The sequence below is a fragment of the Manihot esculenta genome, chromosome 7 (assembly GCF_001659605.2).
Source record: "Manihot esculenta cultivar AM560-2 chromosome 7, M.esculenta_v8, whole genome shotgun sequence".
In the NCBI taxonomy this organism is placed as follows: Eukaryota; Viridiplantae; Streptophyta; class Magnoliopsida; order Malpighiales; family Euphorbiaceae; genus Manihot; species Manihot esculenta.
This window is the reverse complement of record NC_035167.2, coordinates 5,272,397-5,291,284: the sequence shown is the minus strand read 5'-3', so window position 1 is coordinate 5,291,284 and position 18,888 is coordinate 5,272,397. Positions and strand designations below refer to the sequence as shown.

At 30.3% G+C, this 18,888-nt stretch overlaps 2 protein-coding genes across 2 annotated transcripts; both read left to right on the top strand.

The window, feature by feature from the left end:
• Positions 1 to 10,371: 10,371 nt before the first annotated feature.
• LOC110619594 (oligopeptide transporter 4) lies at positions 10,372 to 15,447 on the top strand. The gene is made up of 5 exons (XM_021763104.2): positions 10,372 to 11,066; positions 11,152 to 11,249; positions 13,226 to 14,048; positions 14,158 to 14,340; positions 14,616 to 15,447. The coding sequence occupies exons 1-5, from the start codon at positions 10,497 to 10,499 to the stop codon at positions 15,228 to 15,230; spliced, it is 2,289 nt and encodes a 762-aa protein (XP_021618796.1). The 5' UTR covers positions 10,372 to 10,496; the 3' UTR covers positions 15,231 to 15,447.
• A 303-nt stretch (positions 15,448 to 15,750) lies between these two features.
• Positions 15,751 to 18,432, top strand: LOC110618886 (receptor-like protein kinase FERONIA). Its single transcript, XM_021762160.2, has one exon. The coding sequence runs from the start codon at positions 15,994 to 15,996 to the stop codon at positions 18,430 to 18,432; it is 2,439 nt and encodes an 812-aa protein (XP_021617852.1). The 5' UTR covers positions 15,751 to 15,993.
• The last annotated feature ends 456 nt before the right edge of the window (positions 18,433 to 18,888 follow it).

Below are 18,888 nucleotides of genomic sequence, written 5' to 3'. Positions count from 1 at the left end.
TATAATTATTAACAAGTACTTTTACTTATAAATTTAATATACAAATTAATCATTTTTAAAATAAATTACTAATTATTTATCAAAAATTTAAAATATCATTTATTAAATTATTTATTATTTATAATAAAATTTAGTAGTTTTTTTTTGTTTTTCTTTATAGTGATATTTTAACTAGAAATATTATAAAATAGCTAAATATTTTTTTAAAAAAATTCTTTAATTAGAAATAACCATAAGAATTTTCTTTAATATTATTTAGGCAGAAAAAATAAAACCCACTAAATAAGAATTATAAATCCTACGACTAATAAATTCAAATTAATTTTAAATTTTATTGAAAAGTATTTTCCATATTTCAAATATTTAAAATGATTTTTTTTCAGAGATGAACTCAAATTTTATTTAATAAATGAGTTGATTTATCTTGCTTGCTGCCCTAGATGGGAGTGTGAGTATTGGTTAATTTAGTTTAAAATCGAATCGAATTAAATAAATTAAAAATTAAAATTTTAATATTTATAAAAATTAAATTGATTTTAGATAAAATTAATTTAAATTAAATTAATCTGATTTAATTTGATTTAATTTAATTGGATCGGTCAAATTTTTTAATCAGCTTTTTATTTTTTTATATTTTTTAAATATTTTAAAATTTAATTAAAACATTTTAATATTAATTATGATGTAATTTTTTTATATTATAAAAAATAATATATTATTATTATCGATGAATTCGATTTAATTTTTTAATTAAAATTAAATTTATTAAAAATTAGATAAATCAAATTGAAATGGATAAAAATTAAATTAAAATTTTAAATTAATTTAATTCAATTAAAATTTTCAATTTAATCCGCTAATCTCTCACTACTATATTTTTTTTAAAATTTTTGATGAGATTTCAAATTTTATTTTTTTAATTTTTAATTTTTAAAAAATAAAATATACAGTTTTATACGTATTCATATATATATATATATATTATATATTATTTTTTCTCAAATCTGTATTCACAGTGGAGGAAGGAAAAAAAGATGTCATACTGACAAAATCACGTGATGATGATGATGATTGATAAGGACATAAATTAGAATCTTTTCGCATCTTCAAGATTCATTGAATCTTTCCCCATTTTCTGGGTCTTCCAACCTCACCAATACTTTTAGCCTATGTTTGGATATTTTTAAAGATGGGAAGAAAAATAAAACGAGGAAAATATTATTTATTTATTTATTTATTTTATTTGAATTAATGAAAAATAAAAATATAAAAATAGTAATAAATATAAAAAGAGTAAAAATATAATTTTATCAAAAGGTTTATGAATTTTTATTTTCTCTTTAAAATAAAGAGAAAATAATTAAAAAATAAAATCTATTTTTCTTTTTTTTTTTTCATATTCAAATAAACTCTTAAGGAGAGGTGTGTACCGTTATAGAAAAAATTATTTAATTTCATTCATCATTATTAAAAAATTATTTAATTTTATCCGTGGCCGTTTAAACATAGTTCTCGACATTACCAAATTTGTCTTTTCCCGAAAAATGATGGGGCTGTAGACTAAATGCTCCATGTCGATGGGGCTGTAGACTAAATGCTCCATGTCGATTCAAGTCTTATTCGGCTTCCAAGGACAGACCCACTATAAGAGACTTACTTTTTTTTTTCAACGTGTTAAGCCAGCATTTATCCAGCTTGATTTTTTTTTTATCTAAACTGCGGTAGACCCGGCACCTAAAATCCGCAATCATCACTAGCATCTTTAAAATCACCCATAGAAAAATCTCTAATATAATTTAACAATATCTTTATTCCTTTTTGACTTTGCTCTCACATTAAAATTCTTTCTTTAAAATCACTGTTTCACCACTCAACAATTTTCAGCAATAATTTAAAAAAATGGGATCGAATTAAATTCATTATTTTGATTTAATTAATTAATTTAACTTTATTAGTAAATATTGATAATCTGATACAGAAAATAAAGTTTTATAAAAATTATGTAAAACTGAAAAAAATTTAACTTTAGAGAATATCATTTTTCCCTTTTATCTGTTTCCTTTATCTGCTACAGATTTACTATCACTGAGCCACCTGTCCCTGCCACGTTGATACGGACGTACGAGAAAATCAGATCTCTGCGTAACGGCTCCTAATTCTCTTCGGATACGCATGCGGAGGGATAAATGAGCTGAATTCCTTTCTGGTTTCAAATTAGGCCGGAAGATAAGGTTAAGACTAGGTTCAGAAGAAATCTGTTTATTGGGCCGAAAGAGTTGGATCGGCTTGACAGGAGATCTTAATAGGAGTCCGGTCTGGAGAAAGACGGGTTAGACCAGATTTATTGGGGAAGCCTGGAAGCCCCACACAATGAACTTTTGACATGGACCTGACCCCAATGCGAAGTGAAAAAATTCAGCGGTTATCAAATATAAAAACTAAAAATTCTTAGTATAATTATTTTTTTTCTTGCAGATTCTATATTGCGCATGATCGAAAAATGATAAATTTGAATTTTTTATATTTTAATTATAATACAGTTAGATTTCCTTTTCAAAATTAATTTTTTAATTTTTTAATTTCGATTTGAATTAAAAATCAACCAAGTCCACCATGCACCTCATGCCAAGAAATAATAAAGACAAAATAAATAGATTCAGCTTGTCTATCATTCTTCATTGAAAAATTCAGCAAAAACAACTCATAAATTCCACGGCTTCATATTGACTGACTTTGCAAGTTGATACCATAGGCTGTCTATTAGTTCTATGTTTGCTGCTTTTGTACATATTTCCACTTGTTTTTCTCAAATTAAGGCTTCAATTATTTATCTACATATGATTTTTAAAATTTTTTTTCGAAAATTTTATTTTTTATTAATTTATTGTAATTTTAAAATAAAAGACATAATAGCTTTTTATATATATTAATATTAACAAAACTCTCAAAATTCATAGAATAATTTTTTTTAAAAAGTTAAAGTTATTTTTTAAAGAACGATTTAATCATATTTTTCTTTAACTAATTTTTTTCTAATACTTTCAATATTTACAAAATATTATGAAAATTAATTTAATATTACTAAATTAGTATAAATTCATGTATTTACTTTACACTCTTAAATATTATTTTTCATAATTTAAATACAAATATTTAGTGCAAGTATTACATAAAATCAAACCTATATTGTATATATTATTTCTTATTTATTACTTGATATAATATAATATTTGCTCAAAATATGTTATATTTTGTTATTATGTAATGGAACTATACGGTAAAGTATCAATAATATTTTATTAAGATAAAAGTTAGAAAGATAAAAGTTAGAAAACTAAACGTGAAAATTTCATAGAAAATTAAAAAAATTATTTATAATAGTAAAAATCATCATATAAAAAATTTTAAAAAATTATTAAAATATAAAATTGACCCTGATGAAATTTTCATCTCGAATTTTATGATCAGGCCTGCGGTACTCATTACACTTTTGAAAATTGTGCGTCTCAAAATTTTCTTTTTGAAAAGCTATTGTGGACTTCCAACGGACGTCAGCAACAGAAGTTAAGTCCGGTCCAAGTCTGCCGTAAAATTCAAGACTAATTGCTCCGCATCTTTTCCTTTTACTTGTAAAGAACTCGACCTCAAATTCTTATCAGCAGGGTAATTCTAAAATAGATCTGTCACGTTAAACGTCTTGAAAATTTTCATATCATTTGAGAGGTCAAGAACATTTGTGTTGTCATTAATCTTATAAATGATCCAAAATGGACTAATCTTTTTTGGGACAAACTTTTTTTATCCTTCACCACGCTCCTTGTGCAAATACATCATAACTTGATCACCGACATTAAAGGACTTGAAACGTTTGTGTTTATTAGCTGCAGCTTTATACTTATCATTAGCTTTTATAAAGCATTGTTATACCCGTTTGAAAACATTTACATGCTGATTTGCTAAGTTGGTTGCTGTAATAGTATTATGAAAACCTGTAGGAAGGGCAATAAGATCAACTGTATGTACAAGAATTTTTCTGTACACAACTGCAAAGGGTGACATATTTGTAGATCTGTGGACAGAATTGTTATAAGCAAATTTTACTTAGGTAAGAGTAAGATCCCAAGGAGTTTTCTTATCACTACAAATGCAACGCAGAATATTGCCAATAGTACAGTTCACCACTTCAGTTTAGCCATCAATTTGGGGATGGGCAACACTACTATATCAAAGTTCTGTCCCAAAACGCTTCCATAAGTCATCCAAAAGTGAGATAAAAACTTCACATTTATGTCAAAAATAATGGTCTTAGGAATGCCATATAAATAAATAATCTCTTGGAAAAATTGTTTTACAATATGAAAAGCATCATTAGTTTTCTTGTAAGGAATAAAATGTGTCATTTTGAAAAACCTGTTAACAATAACAAAAATGAAATTAGATCCACATTGAGTACATGGAAGGCTCAGAATAAAATCCATAGACAAGTCCTCCCAAGGATATTTTGGAATAGTCAATAGAGTGTATAAGCCCGTATTCTGCGAATAATCCTTCTGAATTTAATAAACTGGGCACTTCTGGACCATCCAATCTGTATTATTTTTTAATTGTGGCCAATAAAAACGTTCATTTAAACCAGCAATAGTCTTATCACGCTCCAAATGACCACTTAAACCTCCTCCATGGACCTTTTGAATTAATTTTTCTAACAGAGTACAGCGAGAAATGGATAACCTGTTCTCTTTAAAAAGAAATTTATCATGTATCAAAAATTCATCAGCAGGCTGACGAGCTGAACTTTTGCCCATATATCAGCAAAATTATTATCTGCAGCATACAAATCCTTCAGAAATTCAAAACTTACAACCTCTTGACTAACTGTAATCAACAAAACAAGCCTCCTACTAAAAGCGTATGCTACCTTATTATTATGCCTTATATTTTATGACATAATGAAAAGTTTCAAAATAAGTTGTCCATCGAGCGTGCATCTTGTTCACATGTTTTTAAGTTTTAAAGTAAATCAAAAAGTGAATCAAAGATTGATTATTTGTATGAATAATAAACTCCCTTCCCATCAGATACTGTTCCCAAGTTTTTAAGGTTCAGAACACTACATATAATTTCTATTCATAAGTAGACCACTTCTTCCTAACATCATTTAATTTCTCACTAAAGAAGGCAATGGACCTATTAGATTGCGATAACACACAGTCAATTCCAACTCCACAAGTATCACATTTAACCTCAAATAGTTTATTAAAATCAGGTAGAGCAAGAATAAGGGCAGAAGTAAACTTATCTTTAATCTCCTCAAAACTCTTGTTGGCAGTGTCAATTCAAGTAAATTTCCACACTTTCTCTTTCTTCAAATAATTTGTGATATGGGCAATGATACTGCTGAAATTTCTGATAAACCGCCGATAGAAAGTAGCAAGTCTATAAAAACTGCGGACTTCTGAAATATTTTTGGGAATGGGCTAGTTTCGTATTGCTTCTACCTTCTTCTCATCAACATATATTCCTTCTGCACTAACAACAAATCCAAGAAACAGAATACGCTCTGTCATATAGATGCATTTTTTTAAATTAATGACTAGCTCACTTTCTTGCAAGACTGTCATGACTTAACGGAGGTACTGTAAATGTCCTTCTTCACTACGCCTAAAAATCAAGATGTCATCAAAATAAACAACCACAAATTTACATAAGAAATGACGCAGAACATGGTTCATAAGTTGCATGAACATGCTAGGTGCATTCGTCAAACCAAACGGCATAAACAGCCACTTGTACAAGCCTTCCTTAGTTTTAAAGGCTGTTTTTCATTCATCTCCCTCCTTAATCCAAATTTAGTGGTAGCTACTTTTAAGGTCGATTTTAGAGAAAAGTTTAGACCCTGATAACTGATCCAGCATGTCATTCAGTTAAGGAATAGGATATCGATATTGAACTTTAATCTTATTGATGGCTCCACTATCCACGCACATTCTCCAGGTTCCATCTTTCTTTGGAGCCAACAAGGTAGGGACTCCGCAAAGGCTAATGCTCTCCCGAATGTGCTCCTTCTTCAATAACTCTTCAACCTATTCTTGAAGGATTTCGCTCTCCTTTGAGCTCATTTTGTAATGAGGCACATTTGGTAATTTGGATCTACGAATGAGATCAATCCGATATTAAATATCCCACAAAGGTAGAAGCTTTGAAGGTTCCTCCACTACCCTAGAAAACTCCTTCAATAGTTCTTTGACAAGTGGTGATAAAGATGGTACATCCTCTACTTCACCTTTTGCTCTTACTAATAAAGCCAGTGTGCCTCCAAATTTCTCAACTGCGTCTAATAGCCTTTGCACTCCCGTAAAGACAACAACAATATTTTTTCCTTCCATTTTATAATGTTTCGTAGAACCATAAGGTAAAATAGCAATATTCTTTAGTTTCCATATAAATATGTATGAATTCTCCTTCTCCTTATACAAAGCATCAGCATCAAACTGCCAAGGACGACCTAACAAAATTCTACAGCAATCTATAATCGCAACATCGCAATTAACAAATTCAGTGTAAGATTTACCAATCGAAATAGGCACGCTGCAAATTCTATTGATTTCAATTGTCGAACCTTCCTTAATCCATCCAACTTTGTATGACGAAGGGTGAGGCTGTGTAGGCAATTGTAGTTTCTCTACCAATTGCTTAGCTATCAGATTTTTACAACTGCTACTATCTATAATTAGCTTGCAAATTGCTTCTCTCACTCGATGCTTTACCTAGAAAAACTTCATTATTTGCATCTCATCCTCCTATTTCGTCAAGCATAAAATTTTCTTCACCACATAGGTGATCTCCCCATCTTTAGAAGTAGGAATAAACCGAGCATCTTCATCCACTTCCTCCTCAGATTCAACCACCTCCTCAACCACATTAATCTATCAACGATCATTATTAACTCCCATGCGTTCTGGATAATTATTCGATCAATGTCCAGGTTGCCTGCAGCGATAACATATGTCTTCAATTGGTTTCTGATAAGGATTGATTTTATCTTATTTGTCTGTTATATTGACAACTGACTTTCCCTTATTGTCTCTCATTTCTTCCACAATATTCAAATGATTACCAAAATTTACAGCTTTAAAAGGCTGTCTGCTGTAATTATTTCTATACTGTTGAGTTCCTATCGAACCAAAATTTATGTATCACTCTCGGTCACTCAAATCTCAGTCATAAGAAAAAAAGATCCAGTCATCATGATAGTCAATGCTCTAAATGATAAAAACTCGCCTCGTGTGTCTAGTTGAGTCTCTCATAACATTAGTTACCATTAAATGATATTATATAGTAGATCCCTATTATATCTATAATTACAGAATCTCTTATACACTGACCCGTATTAGTTGGATTTTCAAATTTACTGACTTAGTAGCTGTCCATATACACTAACCACCTTAAATTCAAAAGAATCACAGATCCCATGCAACTCTTTTTTGCCACTTATCCACAACAATAATATCTAAAACTTGGAAACTAGCAACTTGATAATAATAAGAATTGCATTCCTTTTTCTTTATCCCTTTGATTCAAAATGAATAAAATTCCAGACATGGTTTTATTTATTAGACTTTGAATATTATAATTATTTGCATACTCTTTTTTTCCTTTTTTTTTTATTTTAAAAAAACATCCACTTGATATCCTCCATTTATTATAATAATAATAATAATAATAATAATAATAATAATAATAATAATAATTATTATTATTATTATTATTATTATTAATTTGACCGTTGGATTAACGGTATTAGAACCACTTTGTCATTGCGTAATCAATTCAATCAAACTCATCACATTTAATAAATACGTATATATTGGATGACTTTAATATAAAGTCGATAGCACATAAAATAAATTTGTAATTATTAAATTAAATATTTATATTAAATTTTATATAGCCTACCTCCCACTTAACAAATTGATAAAATATATTTAAAAATATTATAATGATCATAGTAAAAAATTAGTTAAAATATGTAAAATTATTTAAATATAATATAAATATTTAATCTAATATGGATATTAAGCTCATCTTTGCACGAATTTGAAACTATAATATTATACTTAATTTCATATAATATAAATAAAATTAATTAATAAATTCATTAGAATAGTAAAATTTTAAAAATAAAATATTTTTAAATATAAATATTTTGATTAATGATTATGAATTTATCTATGTATAAACTTAATAATATTATTTTTAAATATTTATTTCACAGAAAATATTTTTTAAAATATATATATAATTCTTTTATTTTTTTGATATTTGAGATATTTAAAAAAATTAACAATAAAAATTATTTTCAAAATAAAATAGAAAATTAAATTATTTTCTATGTTATATATAAATTTATTAATATTTTTATTTTTTAAATTATAATAAAAAACAAAAAAAATATTTTCTCGAGGGAAAATTTTCTACAAGAAAAAAGACATTTTTGAAACCCTAATTAATTTTCCTTCTAAAATAGAGCCCACCGGTACTTAAAGCGGAAGAAAATAGGAGATGAGAGGGGAGACTTTTTCGAATAAAAATATAATTATTAATTATATTCTATGGGCAATTATGACGGAGGCTAGTCACTTGATTTAGACCAATCACGTCACAAGAACGTGATCAATGAGATGGATGGATAATTATTTGCAAAGCAATTTCTTATCTTTCTCATTAAATTTAATTAAATATTATTTAATTACAATTGGAAAATAAATGTAAAATTATTGAACAAACTGAGTTATAATATTTAGGGATAAAATACTAAATAGGGCAATTATTTCATCGATTTGATTTTAAAATTAAATTAAATTGAATAAATTAAAAATTAAAATTTTAATATTTATAAAAATTAAATTAAATTTATTTTAATTAAAAATTAAATTAAATTAAAATAATTTAATTTGATTCGATACAATTTAATTCGATTCAATTTGATTTAATCGATTTAAATTTTTAATAAATTTTTTATTTTTATATTTTATTTTTAATATTTTAAAATTTAATTAGAATATTTTAATTTTAATACGATTTAATTTCTTTATATTATTTAATATACTATTATCACTCATTAATTCGATCTGATTTTTTTAATTGTTTTATTAAAATCAAATTGAATCGAAATAATTAAACTTTTTAAAATTAAAAATTAAATAAAATTGAAATGAATAAAAAATTAAATTAAAAATTTAAATTAATTCAGTTGAATTGATTTTTTTATTTGATACTAAATATTATTAATTGAAAGGTGAAAATTACAAATGGAATAAAAAAATTAATGTTTTTCAAGTGAACCCTTTAATTATTAATTGTCAATGATTAATATGCATATTTAGAATCATACATAATAATTAAATTATTTTTAAGAAAAATAAAGAAAAATATAGTATCCTGGTAAATTTATATATAATATTATTAATAATTTTTTTTTGAAATGGATTTAATAAAATTATTAAAAGTTTGAAAAGTGATTTTTTTTTAGAATTCAGAAAAAAAAATGTTTTATCATAAAAATATTTTATGTTGATAAATCATTTTGAACGTTTTAAATACAAAAAAATAAAAAATATTTTCTTGAAAATATTTTAACGGAAACCTATATTGCAAAAATTAAAAGGTTGATATGCCTGGATACATGGTGATCGGTATTCGATTCAAATTGAAAAAATGGACCAAATCAAATTGATTTAAAATTTTAATTTGGTTTTTTATATATTTCGGTTCGGTTCAGTTTTTAATTTCAAAAATTTTAGTTATTTCGGTTTGATTTTGATCAGAAAAAAACCAAAAAAATCGAATCGAACCGATTAGTGATAATAATATATTTTTTTAATAATATAGAGAAATTAAATCATATTAAGATTAAAATATTTTAATTAAATTTTAAAATATTAAAAATAAAGTATAAAAAATAAAAAATTATTAAAAATCGAAACCGATCAAACCGAACCGAATCGAATCAGAACGGTTCAATTCTGTTTGATTTCTGATCAAAATCGATTCGATTCGATTTTTATAAACACTAAAATTTCAATTTTCAGTTTATTCAGTTCGGTTCGATTTTGAACCGATACGACCGAATAATAACCCCTACCTTAATATATTGCAAAGATATTAATTTTTTATTTTTAAAGTTCATTGCAAAGATATTAATTAAAAAGTTAATAATTAATCACGTTTATAATTTTATATATTATAATAAATTAATAAGAGTGGGATAAATGAATAAATATATTTAAAATAATTTTAATAAATAATATTTTTTCTCATAATTTTTATTTAATTGACTTGAGTTTCCTAAGAAAAAAAAAAAAAAAATCCCTGTGTTCCCACTACAAACACCCCACGAGCATGCAATAAAGACACTGGCAGTAGGCCTCCTCCTCCTCCTCCTCCTCAGATTCACACCTAGCTCCTACCTCCTCCCTCATCGCTCCTCCGTCATCATGGGGACTCTAGAGCTGCAAACACCATACCCCTCCAACACCTCCCCCGGCAACGGCAACAGCAACGGCAACATCACTAAACGACCAGACCCAGAAAAACCCATCAATGAACTTGAAGACGACGATGTTTCCCCCATTGAGGAGGTCCGCCTAACCGTTACGAACACCGACGACCCGAGCCTCCCTGTATGGACATTCAGGATGTGGTTTTTGGGTTTGCTCTCTTGTGGGCTTCTCTCATTCCTCAACCAATTCTTTTCTTACAGAACAGAGCCTCTTATCATCACCCAAATCACCGTACAAGTTGCTACACTTCCCGTCGGCCATTTCTTGGCTGCTGTGCTTCCTAAAACGAAGTTTCGGATCCCTGGACTCGGGTCGAAAATGTTTTCGTTGAACCCGGGTCCATTTAACATGAAAGAGCACGTACTCATCTCTATATTTGCAAACGCTGGAAGTGCATTTGGAAATGGATCTGCTTATGCAGTCGGAATTGTTACTATCATCAAAGCATTTTACAAGAGGAAAATTTCATTCTTGGCTGGTTGGATTCTCATCGTTACTACCCAGGTGAGTATTTGATTTTCTTGATCAAATTCATAGATGTAAGATGATATTGTTCATGAAAATTGAATTGAGTAATGGGAAATTGTAGGTGTTAGGATATGGATGGGCAGGGCTGCTGAGGAAGTATGTGGTAGAGCCTGCCCATATGTGGTGGCCTGGCACTCTTGTTCAGGTCTCCCTCTTCAGGTATGCTGTCCACTTTCTTTTTCTTTTTCCTTTTTTTTTTTTACTTATTATTTAAAAAAATTTAAAATTTAGTATTTATTTTATGGAAAACTTATAAATTACAGCTTTGATTTAGTTATTGAAATATTGTAAAAATTTAAAATATTTTCAGTAAATTTTTTTATAAAATTGAAGGGTTAATTAATATATTTTTTAAATTATATGAATTAAATAGTAAAATATTTAATTATTAAAATTAATGGATGGATAAATTAGTAATTTTTTAAAGTTAGAGAAGTATTAATATATTTTTTAAAATTGAAAAACTAATTAATATATTTTTTAATTTTTTATTTATTATTATTTTTATTGTTATTATATAATAGAGAAGAGAAACTTGAATCTGGAGGATTATGTTCTTTGTGGAAAACAATTCTAAATTTTTTAATTTTTAGTAAAAATAAAATTTATTTTTAATTAATTATGAACGGAAATAATTTTCTAATGTAAAAAATATTCCTATTTTTATAACTAAAAAATAAATATTATAAAAAATATTTTAGACATTTATGTTTAATTACAAAAGTAATTTTTATTAAAAAAATTGAAAAAAATAAATTGATAGAATTTTTAATGAATTTTTTTATTTTTTATATTTTATTTTTAATATTTTAAAATTTATTTAAAATATTTCAATTTTAATTATAGTTTAATATCTATATTATCAAAAATAATATACTATATCACTAATTAGTTAGATTTAATTCTTTTAATTTTTTTATAAAAATCAAATTAAATTAAAAAAATAAAATTTTTAAAATTAAAAATTAAATCAAATTAAAATAAATAAAAAATCAAATTCGAAATTAATTCAGTTGGATAATTTTTTCAACTTGATACTAACTTTTTTTTTAAAAAAAAAATGAACTCATGAAGATGCTTATGAATCAAGAATTAGTGATAAGAAGAAGACTAGATACATGCAATGATGGATTTTTTAATCTTTTTCTCATTTAAAATTGTTTTTTAATGTTCTCTTTTTATTTTATTTCATCCACTTGAAGCAAGCTAGAATCTTCAACATGGCTACCTAATAATTACCACCACCTTATTAACAAATAATAAAATATTCCTAAATCAACTTGTATTTTTTTTTTTAATTTTAATTTTATTTTATATTATGTTTTGAATTTTCAAGTTGGACTTAAGTCAAATGTAACAGCTCATTTATGAAAAGCTTATGAAATATCTAATTTAAAATTTCATTAATTACTATTAAAATTTTTAAATCTCACGTATCATTTTTTTTTGAAAGAATAAATATAAAACTCTTCAGATTTATTCAGATACATTTACTATCAGATTAAGTTTGTGAGTGCAAATCTGACTTATCCTTGAATTGGTGAAAAGCTGAAAGCAGAGGATTCTTGGATGCTGTTGCTAGTTTCATGGACAGGAAATACCATAACTAGCAATAAAAGTCATGGCTAAAATCATGTGACATTTGCATAAAGAGCTTTTCAAAGTTATTAACTTTTGCTGCTTCAACAGCTCATTATACAAATCTATATTCGAAAGAGTGTCGACATATTTATTTTTTACAAAATAAGTTGGCCATGGATGGGAATGGAAGACAATCAATTTGAGTCTGCTAATATTTTCCAGGCAAGTTGTTTTTTTAAAAATTATCACAAAAGCATGATAGGCCCTAGTTTTCTGGTTGGAAGTCAAGATATTCTGCTGTGCACTCAGAGACTTGGACTAAGAGCAGTGGTGCGTCCAGAAAAATTTGAATTTGATACTTTACAAATTGACAAACAATTTTAGTATTATTAAATTAAAATTCAAACTCGATATCTTACTATTACCTCCAGAAAAATCCCCACCTTTAGGATATGTTCAATTTCCAGCACTTGGTCATTTCCAGGAACAAATTATGTAGTCAGATAATGCACATAAGCTAATGCCAGAAAATTTTTTCTTCTATAATTTTGCAGGGCTTTGCACGAGAAAGATGAAAAAGATGGACGCATGACAAGGGCTAAGTTCTTCGTGATTGCACTAGTTTGCAGCTTTTCCTGGTATGTAGTTCCAGGATACTTATTCACAACACTTACAAGCATTTCATGGGTTTGCTGGGTGTTTTCAAAGTCAGTAACAGCTCAGCAACTCGGCTCAGGCATGAGAGGACTCGGACTCGGAGCTTTAACTCTCGACTGGTCTGCTGTGGCATCTTTCTTGTTCAGCCCCCTCATTAGCCCTTTCTTTGCCATTGTCAATGTTCTTCTGGGATATGTATTGATAATCTACATTGCCATTCCCATTGCTTACTGGGGACTAGACCTTTACAGTGCACACAAATTTCCCATATTCTCTTCCCACTTGTTTACATCCCAAGGCAAGAAGTATGATATATCGGCTATTGTTAATGACAAGTTCGAGCTAGATCTGCCGAAGTACGAGGAGCAAGGGCGTATTCATTTGAGCATGTTTTTTGCTCTTACTTATGGCTTTGGTTTCGCAACCATTGCGTCGACGCTTACGCATGTAGCCTTGTTCTATGGAAGGGAGATATACGAGAGATATCGAGCTTCTTACAAGGGCAAGGAGGATATTCATACTAAATTGATGAAAAGATACAAAGACATACCTTCCTGGTGGTTTCACGTATTGCTGGCTGTTACGCTTGCAGTTTCGCTTGTTCTCTGCATTGTCTTGAATGATCAGGTTCAGATGCCATGGTGGGGACTCCTTTTTGCCAGCGCAATGGCTTTCTTCTTCACGCTTCCAATCAGCATAATAACTGCCACTACAAACCAGGTGATTAATCAAGTTCATTGAATTTTTGCCTGCATTTTTACGTATCTAATCTGATAAAGATAAATTTCTCATGCATTCTTCACTAATGATCTTACAATTTCAAGTGCAGACACCAGGCTTAAACATAATCACAGAGTATGTCATGGGCATCATATATCCAGGAAGACCAATAGCTAATGTCTGCTTCAAAACCTATGGTTATATGAGCATGGCTCAGGCTGTCTCCTTTCTCAACGATTTCAAGCTTGGACACTACATGAAGATCCCTCCAAGATCAATGTTCTTGGTTCAGGTATAGAATCTCTTCTAACCAATCTTGCATCAAAAGCACCTACAAAATAAAGGAACAAAAAATAAAACATCAAATTGAGTTTATGATTGCATTAAGTAATTCATTGAATGATTTTATCTTCTTTTGCACTTATTCTTAGGATCGAGCATATTCAGTTCAAATTGAAATAACCGATCAAATTCAGAATTTCAGTTCCCATTCGATTTTGATTTTAAAAAATTTCATAACTAATCTTTTCTATTTCTACTTTTCTTTTTCCATATGGGAATGCCTAGTTCATCGGAACAATGCTTGCTGGAACCATCAACCTTGCAGTAGCATGGTGGCTGCTAAACTCCATTAACAACATATGCCAAGATGATCTGCTTCCACCTGACAGTCCATGGACATGCCCCGGCGACAGAGTCTTCTTCGACGCATCTGTCATATGGGGTTTGGTGGGACCTAAACGAATATTCGGCAGCCTTGGAAACTACCAAGCCATGAACTGGTTCTTCCTCGGAGGTGCAGCAGGGCCAGTCATAGTTTATCTATTACACAAAACATTCCCAAAGCAATCTTGGATTCCCCTCATTAACCTCCCAGTTCTTCTAGGATCAACAGGAATGATGCCTCCAGCAACAGCAGTGAACTACAATTCTTGGATCATAGTCGGAACAATCTTTAACTTCTTCGTTTTTCGCTACCGGAAACAATGGTGGCAAAGGTATAATTACATTCTTTCAGCAGCATTGGATGCAGGGGTGGCTTTCATGGCAGTGGCATTGTACTTTGCAGTGGGGATAGAGAACAGAAGTTTAACTTGGTGGGGAACTAATGGTGAGCACTGTGATTTAGCAACTTGTCCGACAGCCAAAGGCATTGCGGTTGATGGTTGTCCTGTGAACTAATCATGTTGTTCTTCTGTTGCATGTTTCTGTTAAAAGATTGCATAGGATAGATTATATAGACAATACAAGAGTAGGATCAACAATGAACTATAAGGATAGAAAGATTATGAAAAGTGGTTGTTTCAAATGTAATATAATTTCTCCATAGATTCTGCTTCATATATGTACGTTTGCTGTTACAAGTTTACTTCTTTTAATGTAAATGATTTAGACTTCATTTGTTTGCAGTATTTGAAAAATAATTTTTAATGAGATAATTTATTTTTCATTACTTAATTTTAATTTAAAAAATAAAATTTATTAAAATATTTATATATAGAAGTCTTAATGTCGAACGTTTATTGGTTAAAACTAACGACCTAATCTAACTAATCCTATATCAATAGCAGCAGCCTAGGTTTTGATGGTCATCGTAATTTGCAGGTCCATGGAATCCTTTCTACCGATATCTTCACATCCATATGGCCAGGAATATGTGACACGTAACATTAGATTTTTCTTTCTCATGTCCCTTCAAGAATCACAGCACAGCTTCTTGGATGGTTAGAAACTGAGTTTTCAAAGGAGAAAATACACGTTGACGAAGTCATCAGTCATCTGAAACAAGTGAGTCATCGCCAAAGTCATCAAAGAAGAATCAGCCTGTAGAAGACGTTCTGAAATTTCTTGTCTCAACTAAGCAGCAAAGTCTTTGTTCATCAAGTACTTGCTTACACCACGTTGTTTCATTTTACTTAAACTTGCTAAAGAGTTAAAACACATCATGCCTCTTGTTTTCTTGTTCATTTTCTGTTGCATAGTACCTCTCTCTGCTGATGAGCTACCTCTTTATATCCCTTCAGATAACTTTGCATTTGATTGTTCTCCATCATACCCATCTTCTGATTTCAAATCAACTTTTGCCAGTGAAAAAAGTTTCAGTTTTTCATCAGTGTCAAGAACATATGCCTTAGATCCGCACTACCGTGATGGAGAACCAAAAATTTCTGCTTGCGTTTTCAGAAAACAGAACACTTACCCATTTTCTGTCTCCACTGGCCCCAAGTTTGTTCGCCTTTACTTTAAACCAATGGCGTATCCAGGACTGATGTTGTCAAAGGCATTGTTCTCTGTGAGCATTGATCGGTACAGAGTTCTAACCACTTCTGAAGGGTCGTATTCCAAGCTCCCCTCAGATGTTAGTTATTTTGTAAGAGAACTCTGTATCAACGTAGACAGCCAAATCTTAAATGTGACTTTCACTCCATCTTCCAAGATTTCAGGTTCCTATGCTTTCTTCAACAAGATTGAAATCGTCTCCATGCCTTCAAATCTTTACATCCGAGAAGATGCTCCACTCCCTCTCATTGGGCAGCCTTCTAGTTATGTTATGGATAACTCCACAGCCCTTGAGTTGATGTACCGGATTAACATAGGAGGGGAGTTGATCCCTCAGCCAGAAGATACTGGCATGTTTCGCCTGTGGACAAGTGATGCAGATTATTTTGTAAGTGATGAAGCTGAGACGAGCATTATTCAATCAGATGTTGAAATAAAGTCAAGCTCATTGGGACCTGCATTTGCTGCTCCAGTCCAAGTTTACGCATCTGCTCGGACAGTTCAGGGTGGGTCTGCAAGCAACTATAGCTCTAGATGGTCGTTTCCTGTTGATTTTGGCTTCTATTACCTTGTCAGGCTTCATTTCTGTGAGATTTCAAGGAGGATTCAGAGCGAAGGACAAAGAGTGTTTCGTGTTTATATCAGTAATCAAAGTGCTGAAGAACATGCTGATATTTTTCATTGGAGCCATGGAGCTGGAATTCCCATTTTCAGAGACTATATCGTCAACTTTTCTAGACCAGGAGACGGTATAAAGTATCTATCAATAGCAACAGCAAGTGACTATGGATCATATGAAGGAGAGGGTCCGATATTAAATGGGTTGGAAATCTTCAAGTTGTCTGACCATTTTAACAATCTAGCAGGAAACTATCCATTTGGGGTAAGAAATTCGCATCTGAATGTTTCAGATTCCAAAGATCATTCTTCAGATGACCGTGTTTTTACAGGTGTAGCCTATGTTCTTGGATGGAGTGTTCTGGTGATGAACATTCTATTCTGTTTTTCTTTAGTAGTTTCAAATTTTAAGGGGCATAGAGAAAAACTTAAGCAAGGACAATCATCGAACAATTGTCGGATCTTCTCAGTTGCTGAGATAAAGTCAGCAACCAACAATTTTGCAGACACTCTACTCATTGGCACTGGAGGTTTTGGGATGGTCTACAAAGGGACCATCGATGGTGGCACCATAAATGTTGCTATAAAACGTGCCAATCCAAGTTCACACCAAGGTTTCAAAGAGTTCCAAACTGAAATATCAATGCTTTCAGAGTTAAGGCACTCCCACCTAGTATCTCTGATTGGGTATTCAATGGAGGACAAGGAAATGATTCTTGTTTATGATTACATGGCTCGAGGGACACTACGCGATCACCTCTACAAGAGCCAGAAGCCTCCACTTCCATGGAAGCAAAGGCTCAAGATTTGCATTGGAGCAGCACGAGGACTACACTACCTGCACACAGGTGCAAAGGGGGTTATCATCCATCGAGACATCAAGAGCACCAACATATTGTTAGATGATAAATGGGTCGCCAAGGTTTCAGATTTCGGGTTATCAAAAGCAGGCTCGAGCTCATTGACACAGTCTAAGACTAAGACCCATGTTTCAACAATGGTGAAGGGTACCTTTGGTTACCTAGATCCTGAATATTATCGACGACAAAAGCTGACAGAAAAATCAGATGTCTATTCATTTGGAGTTGTACTGTTTGAGATTCTATGTGCTAGGCCTGCCGTGCTGCCGATGGGAGAAATAGAAGAGGAAGAAGAGTATGAGAAAGCAAGTTTGGCAGAATGGGCATTGCATTGCTGTCAAATGGGAACCATTGAACGGGAGATTGATCCATATCTGGAGGGAAAGATTGATCCTGAATGCTTCAGGATTTTCACTGATATAGCAAAGAAATGTTTGGCAGAAAAGGGAATTGAAAGGCCATCCATGGGAGATGTGTTGTGCAATTTGGAGCTGGCAATGCAGAAGCAAAATGCTGCTGATTTGCTGGTAGAAATGGGGACAAAAGAGGCCAAGATGAAGTTGAACGGTGAAGCTTGTATTGAAATTGAAGAGGGACAATGTATTTCCTCTTATAATTCGAATTGAAGCTGATTTTTTTTAAATTGAATTAAATTGAACTAAAATAATTTAATTTTATTTTATTTGTGGATTCAGTTTTGATCCATAAATATTACAGAAAATAACCCTTTTCTTTGCCAAATATTATAATCCGATAATTCTAAAAAAATATAATCTTATATGATAAAATTTTAATAGTAAATAAATAAATAAGAAAACACACCACATAGCTTTCTGTCAAAGCTAAACAGAGGGTTGCAAAGTCAAATAAACAAACCAATTAAATCACAACACCTAAACAAGTGAAAGAATGATGAACGATGGTTTATGAAATCACATAACACAAAACCCTCAGTTCAAGGGATTAAAAATCTGTTCAGAACCTGATTTGCGAGATTCCATCGAGGCCATCAAGAATTTTGGGCTGAAAGCACGAGAAACCTAGCATATACAGAGTAAGATGTCGAGACTAGATTGAAGATA